General features: G+C 34.6%; 1 protein-coding gene across 6 annotated transcripts; it reads right to left on the bottom strand.

Moving 5' to 3' along the window:
- LOC110603066 (transcriptional corepressor LEUNIG) lies at positions 1-12,306 on the bottom strand. 6 transcript variants are annotated; one of them, XM_021740731.2, is made up of 19 exons: positions 12,152-12,306; positions 11,812-11,949; positions 11,039-11,136; positions 10,805-10,914; positions 8,145-8,573; positions 7,962-8,047; positions 7,519-7,597; positions 7,382-7,448; positions 7,123-7,172; positions 6,666-6,971; positions 6,369-6,548; positions 5,658-5,903; positions 5,430-5,571; positions 3,320-3,429; positions 2,876-3,025; positions 1,992-2,147; positions 1,709-1,825; positions 891-1,097; positions 1-386 (listed from the first exon to the last, which is right to left on the bottom strand). In XM_021740731.2, exons 2-19 carry the CDS (start codon positions 11,841-11,843, stop codon positions 243-245), a joined length of 2,709 nt encoding a protein of 902 aa, XP_021596423.1. In that variant the 5' UTR covers positions 11,844-11,949; positions 12,152-12,306; the 3' UTR covers positions 1-242. The 6 variants fall into 6 exon arrangements, with proteins under 6 accessions (XP_021596423.1, XP_021596427.1, XP_021596426.1 ...); XM_021740735.2 differs by having other exon boundaries at positions 5,430-5,544; XM_021740734.2 differs by having other exon boundaries at positions 5,658-5,888.
- Positions 12,307-12,873: the final 567 nt, after the last annotated feature.

Genomic DNA, 12,873 nt, shown 5'->3' with positions numbered 1-12,873 from the left:
TCTATGGATAAAAAGCATGTACTTCTGTGTAGAGTACAAAACATTACAAACTGTCCAAGAAACTTGGAACAGTGAAGTGTATGTCAACGGTGGTGTTATGCAACAGATACAACAGCAAAAGGTTAGTTTCAAGGGTTATAAGGACCTGAAATTGAATATATCACAAAATAGGCCACATCAACTTAATCAAAATAAAGCAAACCAAAAAGCATTTAAATAAATGCTTGGGAGTTACAATCACATTACTTCCACAGCTTCACAAACTTATCATGACTAGCAGATGCAACCAACCCTGTCACAGGCGATACAGCAAGAGCAGCAATTAGTCCTTCATGAGCCGACAAAGTCATAGTCTTGTTCTCACTCATGTTCCATAGCTCCAAAGACTATAAAAAAGAATGTCCACAGTAGAAAATCAGAGACAATCCCTTCACAGCAACGTAGTTGGCAAAAATTTTAGTGGTGCTGGTAGTAGAACAGGTGCAAATTTAAAGCATCACAAGAGAGGGAGAAGTCGAAAAACAAGATGCGGAGAGAGAAGACAAAAAAACACAACTAAAACTGGAAACTTGCTAAAAAATGCAAGAAATTTACTATAAAATGTAAGAATTTTTCCTTCTGAAATCAAGAAAGTGTTCCTTAGTTATAAAAATCATAAGAAACCCAATTCGGACTATCATTCGTTCTGGGGAAATACCCAAGATAAGAAAAAGGAGACATTAATTCTACACAAACTATATAGCAATTGAACAATTATAATAAATCCAACCTTTAAAAATCTTGCATCATAGACATTGAAATTACCATCTAAAAAAATTTTTAAAAAAAGTGTACGAGAGATGATAACCACACCAGTACATACACAGAGACTGATAGTCAAAGTTACTTGCCTGGTAACAACCAATTACTAGCAATGAAGGATATGTAGGGTGGAAAACACAGGAATGGAATTTGTTGCCATTACAGCTCAAGTCATGAACACAGTCCCCCTCACTCCCTGATCCAAGTCTCCAGACTCTGACAGAATCCTCACTGACAGATGCTAGATACTCACCAGAAGGATCCCAGCACACGGAGTGGATTGCCTTCGTATGTCCCTACAGTTAACCGTACAGAGCAAGAAAAGAGCAAAGGAAAATGGAAAGAACGAGTCAATAATGAGCAAAAAATTAAAGAAAAGAAGTTGAAATGAATTGAGCAGAAAAAAATTCATCAGCCAATCAAGGTAATTACTAGCATCTAGAAGAAGACCCAATTGGTCATTTGAACAACTAAATGCCAAGATAAACTAGCAGTATACACAAAAAGGCACATGAATGGGTCTACAAAAATTATCTATCACTGCAACATCACCAAACATTCAGAAGTGATTTTCTGAGCAAAGGGTGCCACAAAAATTTTGGACACTCTCGCGGTGATTTATGACTAATTCATGTTTTAGGACTATTGCAGTGTGGCATCCATAACAGCGCTGTTCATGAATCAAATTAGCAAAAATATTCATCTCATATCTGGTCCAGTTTTAAGGAAAGTCGACTATATATATTGTATTCCTTATTCAGTTAGCATAATCATAGGTATTTATTTCTAATTAGATAGCACAAGTATAAAAACAAATTGTATATAAAATTTTCCTCCTTTCATTATCGATAATATAGAAAATTATTCATCACACAGTTCAACATAGATGAGAGAAATTTGAAATAACCTGTAATGAATGCCGGCAAGCTTGTGTCTCGACGTCTAATATAGATACAACATTTTCAGCAGCTGCAGCAAGATACCTCCCTAAACGGGGTTGAAATCTCATTTGGGCCGTACCACCCTATTCCATACAAATATAAATTAATAAAATAAAAATCAGCGATGGCCAATCATAGTAATATCAGAAAGAAAAACCAGACACCATAACATTCCTTTCTCAGAGAAGAAATACTGACAAATCAAAAACCTTCATGATATTATACACCAAATAGTTTGCAAGAATCTACCTTGAATACTCTCGAACAACTGCCATTGTTAATACTCCAGTAACGTATTTCACCATCCCCATCACAAGAGCAGATGAGGTCATCCTTACTTGGGTGGAAGTCGAGTGACATGACAGAGGCAGAATGTCCCGTAAAAGTGCGTAATGAGTAACTAGGCTGCAAAACCATAACATCAGAGTGCATGATCTATGCAATCCAGCAAATTTTGTTAATCACAACAGTCTAATGAGCAACAACAAAAAACATGATATCACTACATAACCATAACCAGTTAATGACACTAAGAGCTAAATGATATTTACTCCGAGTCCATGTAAACATATGCCCCTATTGCAATTCAGTACTCAATTGTCCACAATTATTTTCGCACTTACTATTAAATTGTGCATGTATTTCATTACCCAAGGTCCCAATAAATTTCTGCTCAATTCAATCACGCTGAAATTCTTAACAACAAAAGAAATTTAGGTTTTATTCTACCCTCAACAGATAAAAAAATACACGTCCAAAAATTCTAGCTTCAACTGATGAAACATCTAGCTGCTTATGTCCACATTAAGAATGGCCTATTATAACCATTGACATATTTACAATGACATGCGAAGAATTAAACATTCTGTTAATGACAAAGGATGCCAATTATTTTTCTCAAGGAATTAAATGCATAATGGCCATCCCAATACACATAACGAAACAAGAAATAGTTATGAACAATAGAACTTGCACCTGTCCTTTCCTTGTGCATTGTATTGTATCAATGTACACCATGTTTCAAACTAAGAAACGTGGAATTGCATCTTCAACCAAATTTTCTCATCGACAGGTAAATGGCAGGAATTGGCAGAAAAATTAAAATGGTCAAAATGGAAGAATGCATTACTAACATTGTCAGCATCCCAAACCCTGACAGTTTTGTCAAACGATGATGTTGCAAGGCGTGGCATGCTTGGACTGAATCGCACGTCCGTAATCAATGATGAATGTTCTTCAAGGGTGGTTTTTGGCTTTAAATTATCTGTGTACCACAATACAGCCTGTAGCATAGATCGTCAAGGAAAAAAATTGACATTCAATTTTTAGCAAGTGATAGATCAAGCAAGCTAGTGAACATAATCCATTTCTCATTTTCTAAACAAAATAAAGCTGACAACAATTCCAATCATTTGGATAGTTACATCAGACTTCATAAAAACTCAACATAATTTTTCATTAGAAATTGGAATCCAGTTCTTTGCTTCATATTTTTATGCACTACATTTTAAATTTAAAAGTTGATCTTCATACTTGCCAGCTACATTTTAATTTTAAAAGTTGATTTTCATACTTGCCTTTTTATCGTGGCCACCACTAGCAAGCAATTTCCCATCTGATGAGAAGTGGCAACAAATTACTTTGCTTGCACTCGCTCTAACAGAAGTTACTTCATTAAATGTAAACCCTGTGACGAAAAGTAAACTCTATGAGTGAATGATGGTACAAAGTGAATTTCAATTAGTTTTCAGGTTTTACATGCATACAATTCAAATATGTAACAGACTCAGGTTCTAAGTGTTAGAAAATGGATACATATCCCCATATTTAAACAGAAAATACGGGGACATGGATTTAAATTTAGACACAGGTGCTTATATACGTTTAAGTTATATAAAATAAATAGAATAAAAAAATTTTAAAATATATAAATATATAATAGTAATTGTACTCTAAATAGATTATTGAACTCTAAATAGATTATCTAAAATTCAATCAAATAACTATTTTCTATCTAAGAAGAAAAGCAATGCTTTGCAGTGTTATCAAGGCGAGAGGAAACTCTAAGGCGATAGAGGCTCCTATTGCCTTGGGCGAGAGGTGATTCGATGCCTTTTTGAAGAAGGCAACGAAGCCAATTTTTTTATATATATTTTAAACATAAATGTACATATACGTATTATGTACCATCAACAATAGTTTATATATTTTAATCTAACTAAATATTAATTTCTTTAATTAGATTAAAACATATAACATATAGTTAATGATATAATGTATAGGAGATTAATATTAATTTCTTTATATATATAATTAAATAATAATAAAATTAATAATTATATAATAAATAAAATCTCTAAATTTATATATTAATAATAATATTATTTGATAAGAATATAATTATAGTATAGAATATATATAATAAAAAATAAAATAATAATAAAATATATAAATATAACTAATCTACAAATAAACATTATATATAAACAAATAAGTATTATTTATTATATATTAATATTTTCAATATTCAAATTTTATTTCTATATTTCTAATACCAAGGAAATTTATTATATAAAACAAGGAAAAAACAAAAAAGAGGAAGAAAAGTTAAAAGATTCCATGTCCCTTCTTCAAAGAAGAAAAGGTGACTTTTAAATATTATTTAAACTACTTTCTCTTCCATCGAAACATCTCCTTCCTCATCCTCATTCTTCTTTTTATTCTCCTTCCTCTCTCCTCCTTTCTTCCAACAAGATTCTGCTCTTTTTTTTTCTTCCTTTTGCTATTGAAAAAGAAAAATAGAGGCATTGGCACCAGGCGACGCCTTGCCTGCCTAGCACCTAGCGCCTCTCCCTCTGAGGCAAGGGCCTCAGAGAGAGGCGCCTCGCCTAGCGCTTTTAACAACACTGATGCTTTGCAATTCATGCTTTTCATCTTGAGAGAAAAGAAAACTCAATTAATTATGATTCTCAACTTTAGAGATCACTATAACTGGAGTGTCCAACTACATGAATATGTGTCGGACACATATTCCATATCATATCCCATGACATATCGTGTTGACACAGGTATAGCATGGCAAACTAAAGAGTCAAAATATATGAGTATAACACTAGAAACATGTAAATGATTCAAAATAAATATAAACTCAGAAACAAGTAAAATTGAGTTGAAATCACATTTTCTAATATGTGATTTCCTAATCATGATACAAGTATTGCTTTTCATACATAAAAATATTACCATTTGATTTCTCTAACATCATTCTTTTAGGTTCTAAACTTTAGACATCAAACATTATTGATACTACTACTAAATAGTTCTAATAACTCCTATCCATGTGCCTACTATAATAATCCTGCCTACATATGTTAAGTGGTGCTGGTTGTTACAAATATGAGCTGATGTGATTATTTACAAGATATGTCATACGCTCATAGGCTATATATTACAATTACTGTTACTTCTTTTCAAATTTGGAATTATGTTTTGAAATGTGATTAAAAATTTAATTTATCATCTTGTTTTCAGTTATTCTCACATTAATGATGTAATGAAGGAATGTTACTTTTAAAAAATAAAATTTGAATATTATAGTTATTTTGTGTGTAGGAAATATCATTATCAATATGAGGAACTGCATTAGCACTAGAAAATGACTATCAGTATTCAATGAGTATTTCACACCTTTTGTGACATCCATACGAGGAACTGTATCCCTAGGATCGGCGTCATCATGGGATAAAAAAGAATCAACATTATCCTCAAGGGATCCATCCTCCACAAAACGATCCATATCAGCCTGCAATTCAAGATCCTTATCATCCCACTGCCAAAATGGGATTGCAATGAGAACTCAAGCAAGGAATTTTCAATCCCTTTACCAATGCCAAAAGATAAAGGCAACGCACTCACCAACTGATTAGCTGGAGATGTGAGAGTGCCTGTGCCATCACTACCAAACATCACTAGAGGCTTAGAAGAACTACCAGTATGTGGTAAAGAAGGCATTGAGATCACATCTCCCGCAGTGTGAGTTGAAGGTGTCGAGGGTGCTGAACTTGGGGATGGTCCTGCAGTATTTGCAGTTCCAGAGCTATTGGCAGGACCTGAAGATGATACTGTCTGCTTTCTCTTTCTTCCTGTCTGGTTTTTTGAAACCTTAAATGGAACAGGCAATCCATGTTAGAAACCTGTCCAAGTTGGCCTATGCCATAAATCAAGACTCAACAAGCTTTCCAATAGTTTTTATGAGGGCAGAAATTGATAAAAGATATTGCCTGCATCTTAAATTGGAAGTAAATTTAAGAAATAAATATCACCTTCATATGTGTGTGTGGTATTATAAATTATTTTTCCATATATACTTGATCCTTTATTTACTAGACACAAGTATCAAAGAACAAAAATTATTACGATTCCTATACTATTTTCAAAGGAAACTACTACTCTTGTAAAATTGGAGCTCTGTGTAGTGGGGGCATCTGCAAGAGGAAAGAATAAAGAGGCAGAAGAAGACAGTATATCAAATTAGGTTCAATTTATCTATCTAAAGATCAACAGCTAGATGGTACTACATGCACAAGGCATCTGAAGATGTATAAGAAGAAACCAAAAAAGACAGACCTGATCATTTCCTCGAAAAGAGCTGGACATGCTACCATCTACTGTGACACTACCAGCACCCCCCATCTTATCTTGCTGATGATGATTGTGAAGCTGCTGCTGCTGCTGCTGCTGCTGCTGTGGATTACTGTTCTGCTGCTGCTGCTGTTGTTGCTGCTGCTGCATCTGAGCCATTTTTAACTACAAGGAAAATTCTATAAAATGAATGACAATTAAATTTATAATATTTCAGTAATAACTATTGGGAGACAACAAAGATATATTTAACACAGATTAAAGGTGGCAGAATCATGGGACCTTAATCAGCATGTCTGTATCTCCACGAGGCAAAAGAGAGGCACCAGCTTGTAAAGGAGATCCAACATTTGGAACCACATCACCAATAGAATTCGTAAGCCCATCCTTCCCAGGCAGAATATTTCGGTTGTTCCAAAGCATTCTCAATCTTCTATTCTCATCACTAGCAGATGGTGATGTTAAATTTTGCTGTGCAAGCATAAGCTGTTGCTGGTGTTGTGGTGTCAACATCTGAAGTTGATGAAAGGGCTGAGGAGCCTGTATAAAAGGTTTTTGTTGCTGAAGAGAGCGCAGTTGATCCAGTCCCTAAGAGAGGCATTCACAAGTTAAACCATTAAAACTCTCACGTATTACACATAGTAATACACATGCACCAAAAAAAGTAACCAATTTATTACAATTGCGCTGACAAAGGGTGGGACTAGGAACAGGAAGAAATGAACCACAGAAAACTTACAGTGAGCGGCCACCCTTTTAAGGTCAAATTGTTACCACCTTGATTTGATCCTGAAAGAGCAAACCTTTCATGTTAACCACAAAGATATCTAAGACATGCAAAATGAGACAGAAATTTATAATTTCAGGCTTCCAAAGTTCGAACTGAGATGATGATGATAGATTCAAGCTGATTCGAATCATAAATTAACAATTTTTCCCCAAAATCCATGCAAGTTAGCTGGCAGGTGGTTCAGAAGGTAAAATCATGAGATGAATACCAGGAATTCCTATTAATGATGCCTCCGGACCAGCGGCTCTGGGTGGGTTGATCTCACTCTTTATATCCTGATTCCACACAAATTTAGATCAAACAAATAACAGGAAAAGTAAAAACTATAAGATGTGAGATCCATACTGGTGTAGACCCTGGAAGTTGCTGATTCCGAGCCTGAACCTGTTGGGACATTCCACCCGCCGCACCATGTAACACTTGCCTGAAATTGTTGGCACAACAACAATAAGCTTTGGATTAATTATAGGCTTACCTGTATAACCAAAATCCAAAAAATGGTTCAGAGCTGTTCTGGACATTAGCATTTAAAATAAATCCCACTTGTTTAGCATTTAGAAACTGCAACTCCACATTTATACCCATTAATTTACATGGAGGGAAAAACCAAAAAGAGAAAGAAAAAAGAAAAAGGTAAGTTGGAGACGTAGACCAAAATCCTATAATTAATTTGAAATGCCATTTTTGTAAAACCTAGACCCTTCAGATACATTACTGAACGAAGTCAATCAAATAATGCAACAAAATAATTTTGTTTTATGTGAGCATTAAAGGTCAAATGAAAGCACCCTGAAGGCTGGCCAGGTGCTGTAGTCTTCAATATTGAGGTGTGATTTGGATCCAAAAGCTGGCCTACATTCTCACCAAATCTCTGCTGTAAAATTTTGAAAGACAGTAAGCCAACTGATCCAACAAACTTCAAAACATAGAAAGAAGTAAAGTAAGGGGTTAAAAGGAGGAGCCACACCTACCTTCATTGCAGCATCGTCCAAAGAATCCCTCTGAATTGGCAGTTTTAATCTTTCCTCATACATCTTTGTTGCCATGGCGTTTGCAGTTCCAGGGTTTTGGCGCAAGAGAGGATCGCTTGCCACAAGCCCATTTGTAGTACCATTTAGGAGGTGTGTCCCATCCCTTCGCTGCTGTTGCTGTTGCTGGGGAGGCTGTTGCTGCTGCTGTTGCTGGGGGGGCTGTTGCTGTTGCTGCTGCTGCTGCTGGGGAGGCTGTTGCTGCTGTTGTTGCTGCTGCTGCTGCTGCGCATGCCTCTGCAATAGGATTTGTTGCATCTGCAGATGCTGTTGCTGCTGCTGCTGCTGTTGCTGTTGATGCTGTGGTGGTTGAGCTTGCTGCTGCTGCTGTTGCTGTTGCTGCTGCTGCTCCCGCGCTTTAATGAATTGAGTCTGAGATTTCGATATGCACAAATGTTATAATGGGCACTGAGTTTTACATCCAGTGGCTTCTATCTAGGCCCTTGTAAAGCTTAAGACTTCCAAAGTTCTAGCAACAATATATAGGCAGCAAACATAAACAAAACCCAAAAAGCAATAGCTGGGCAGTTGGCTGAAACATGTCAACATACTTTGTCATGAGTTAGGTTTCTGCTCATCCCGATACAGATTCGGTTCACTAGTTAAGATTATGATCCACATTTTTGACACCACATCAAACACATGAAGACCTGTTCACAGATGTAACTTAATAGAGAACACCACAATTTACCATAACGCAGTCTCTCTAGAAAGAACTAGATCCAACTGAGAAGGTTATGACATCTTAACAAGAAAAGGGCTCATTTAGAATCTGTGTACATTTAAGCCCGCTATAGGATCTATTTAGAATTGTATTACTTATTAGAGCTGCTACTGAGAAAACCACTTCCTTAAATATACTAGTTAGAGAGTATAAAAAAATCTATTTAAATTAAATTTAATATGTTTTAATCATAAGAATATTAAAATAACAAAATAGCTTTTTCCAAACTACTTTTCTTTTTTCAGCTTGAAACTCAATGCCAAATGGGGCCAAAGAATTTAAGGACAAAATAAATCTGAAGAACTTCCAATAACATATGCAACTATAGAAAGATGAAAAAGACTCCAAAGCATATTAAGGGGATGGGAAGAATAATTTCAGGGAGAAGGTCCAAGAATTCCGATTTTCTTTCTTTTCGTTTTTCTTTTTTCCGATCGTGGGGGAAGGGGGCAGTTCATTTATGAGGACTGTCAACACTACAGGGCAAGTATCCAATCCGCGGGCAGGCCCATGCGCTCATTTTCACATATGCAAGCATGTTTAAGAAACATTGAAAGATAGAAAAATAAGTAAAGAGTTATGATTCCCCAAAAAACAAAAGTATAGCTTTACAAGAACAAATCTAAGGTACAAAAACAAAAACTAAAAGTTTTTTATATGGGTTTCTCAAAGAGTTTCTTTTAGAAATGGAAGCATCACTAATGTCTCTTACGGACAGGAGGTTGAACAATGCCATGTGGCATGACTAAAGGTTCTTCAACAGCTGCGTTATTACCAATTAGTCTATCATCTATTCAAGAGAAAGTCCTAAAACAGTATCTTAAGAGCAATCCAGTTTTTGTTCAAACTTACTAAATTGTCAACATGTTGTGGAAGCTCTTGTAGGAAAGAAGTACCAGCATGGGACTCATGGCAAAGGAAGCTGATGCTGCAGAATTATCGTTTCTATTTTTTGCAATTATTTCATAATTATGATCAGATAATGTTCTTTTATCAGTTCTAGAGAGTAGGAACTTCTAAGTGTATTAGGAATTAGGATTTCTTACTATTTTGTAAGTCTCTCCTTTAAAAGGGAACACAATCAATTAAAAAGCATTCACTATAACAAATTACATGAGGTTTAAGGCTCTCTCTTAACAACTCATAAGGTATTAGACTTCCCTTCAACAAGTCCCCCAAATTTATTCACCAAAAGCTCCTCACACAGCAGAAACTGGGCTTCAGCCTTTGAGGAAGATTTCCCTGTCAACCGTCCCGTGATGTGATCCTTAACCCATGACTTAACACAACAATTATTGGTAGATTTAAGCGAAACATAAAAAAAAATGGTTTCAAAGGCACTAAATACATTCGTAGTAAGTAGTTTCAGGCTTTCAGCATACAAGGTCAGTAAATGAAGAACCAAAAATAAAAAAGAGTAGATACCAAAGGGCAGCCATTCTTCCATTACAATTGTGCACCTAGCAAACCTCAACATATTAAAATCTTAAATCTCACACACAAAAAGGCACCACTTAGGGTCGAAAAACTAATAACTCAACACTTCAATCAAACAAAGACAAACAGGTTAAAAAAAAAAGAGTTCCTCAAATTGATAATGACACAAACATGTTCACCCATGTGCAGAAGAGACAAACATTTTTTTTTCCTTTTTTTTTTCTTTCTTTCAGGAGGGAATGCTATAAGGGGAAATTTACATGAAAGAGATTTGGAGGCAACAATTCTATCCTTAAAAATGAAATTCCAAGTCAATAAATTGCCATTACACTGCCTCGCACAAATATACCACTTTCCTTGCTCACCTTAGCACTCACTGAATGTAAAATTGAGCCTAATGAAAAATAAATAAGTTATAGAGCAAAATGATTCCAAAACCAACCTCGATATAAGACGCAGCGACCTCCGAGTGCTTCTCATTTGTCCTAGCAATAAATATATCCCAGAAAACCGACCACCATTCAAAGAGAAAGCCTCCAGGTGCATCAATAGCTAAATATTCAGGGCCAAAATTCAAAACCAAACCAGCAGTCAAAAGCACAATTTGAAAAAAAATAAAAAATTCTTATACTCTTATGTGCATCTTTTCCTCTGAATAATAACTTCATACACCTACCCACAGGATCAGATGATACTTTTCCCTCAGCTTGAAAAGCCTGAGCAGAAGCCTTCAAATCTCTCTTCACCAGATAATCATGGATATACACATCTAACCTGTTATTTATCATGAAAATAGAACGCTTAATATCATTTTTACAGAGGGAGCCACGGCAAAAGAAGAAAATCTTTATTTTTTTTACAAGAGCAAAACAAACCCAACATTTTTTTAAACCCGTTAGAAATAATGGAAGTCTAGTAAAGAAGTTTATTTAAGAGGAAAAAAATCCAGCCAAATGCTAGAGCCCTAAGAAGAAGAAAAAGAAAAGGAAAAAGGGAAAGCAACACAGTAACAAAGACGTACAAGAACAGAAACTGGCTTATCCAATAATAAAAAAACAACACCGATAAATAAAGGACAAGGTTCAGCCAACTAAAGCAGGAATTCAAATACTAAAATCAAACGATTAACAACCCATTAACTAAAAACCAACACGGGAAAAAGTTCAAAAGACACTGTACAAGAATATAAACCCTAGAATAACAATGCGAAGGCACATATCATATAATGAATTGGAAGAATAAAACTTGATTCCAAAAACTAACATAAGCTGCAAAATAAGAAAATCCCATCTACCCAGAATAGAAATCAAGAGGAAAACATAAAAAAGACTGAGCATTAGAAGATATGAAAAAAAAAATTAAAAAAAAAACAATAAAAAAAGAAGGAATCCCAGATAGAAGACTGTTACAATAAGAAGAGAAAACGAAAAAATTGCACAGAGAACTTACATTTTGTCAGCTTCCCAGTTGGTTTGAGACATGTTGTCGAATCAAGGAGCTCACATAAACAGTTTGTAATAATGTCAGAACCAGTTCTCTTCACCTCTAAAACTCCAACACAGTGATGAACATACTATGGAATTTCAGCTACAAAATATAATACCAATTTACAAACAGAACCCATAAACACCGAGACAAAAAACACTGTTGAAAGAGAAAGATGAAGAATCAGTTGCAGGAATAGAAGCTAAGCTTGTAATCTTAGCAAACTGAAAATAAAGACAGTAAAAACGTTTCTTAATTGAATAAATTAAGAAAAAACTAGAAAAGGAAAGATAGATACAAGTACCTGCAAACCCAAAAACGTTTATCGGTTTGAGAATTTCTAAATTTTTTTTCTTTTTTTTAAGAATATTTTTTTTTGGATTAATTTTTGATGGGTCGAGTTGCTGTTGCAGATATCATAATGGCTTTGGTACCTAAATTTACCATAAAAGCCCTGTGATCGTGTCAAATTTTAAGTCTAAGACACTCCTTCTCCTGTTTAACTTTATGCTGAAATGACTAAAATAGCCTTCAATTTTCACTTAATTGCTCTCCGGTCCTATCATTAGTTCAGCTGTGAGTGGGGTTATAGGTAAATCTATGTTTCTCTACTCCCTATGCCTTTTCACTGCAGGCACTTGGATAATTCTCTATTTATTAATCAACCATGATTTTATAAAATTTTGTATAGATCACCCAAAACTTTCTGAATTTCTCTTTTCTGCCACTATTGCATTTGGCAGCTTCTGATAGGTGGTGTCAAATCTATGCCCTTCGAAACAAATTTTAAATAAATTATATATAAAAATTTATTTATTTTATCAATTTATTTTAATTTATTAGTATTAAAATCTCTTTAAAAATTGCTCAGGTTCAAATCTTAATTAAAATGTATTTTTTATTTATTCTAAATTATAAATTACTTTCTTTTTAAATAATAATGTATTTAATAACTTATTAATGTATTAAAAAGTAAAATTTATTAGGTTTAATAATAATTAATAATAATACAATACGTAGTTTTAC

The sequence above is a fragment of the Manihot esculenta genome, chromosome 16 (assembly GCF_001659605.2).
Source record: "Manihot esculenta cultivar AM560-2 chromosome 16, M.esculenta_v8, whole genome shotgun sequence".
NCBI lineage: Eukaryota > Viridiplantae > Streptophyta > Magnoliopsida > Malpighiales > Euphorbiaceae > Manihot > Manihot esculenta.
This window is presented reverse-complemented; position numbering and strand designations above follow the sequence as displayed.

Bases quoted from the DNA above. Each gene is read 5' to 3' on its own strand.
- LOC110603066 (XM_021740731.2), bottom strand. From the start codon at position 11,843: ATGTCTCAAACCAACTGGGAAGCTGACAAAAT. The intron at 7,449-7,518 runs GTATGGATCTCA...GTGTGGAATCAG, and splicing joins AACTTCCAGGGTCTACACCA to GATATAAAGAGTGAGATCAA. The intron at 5,904-6,368 runs GTCTGTCTTTTT...GTTCCATTTAAG, and splicing joins CTTTTCGAGGAAATGATCAG to GTTTCAAAAAACCAGACAGG.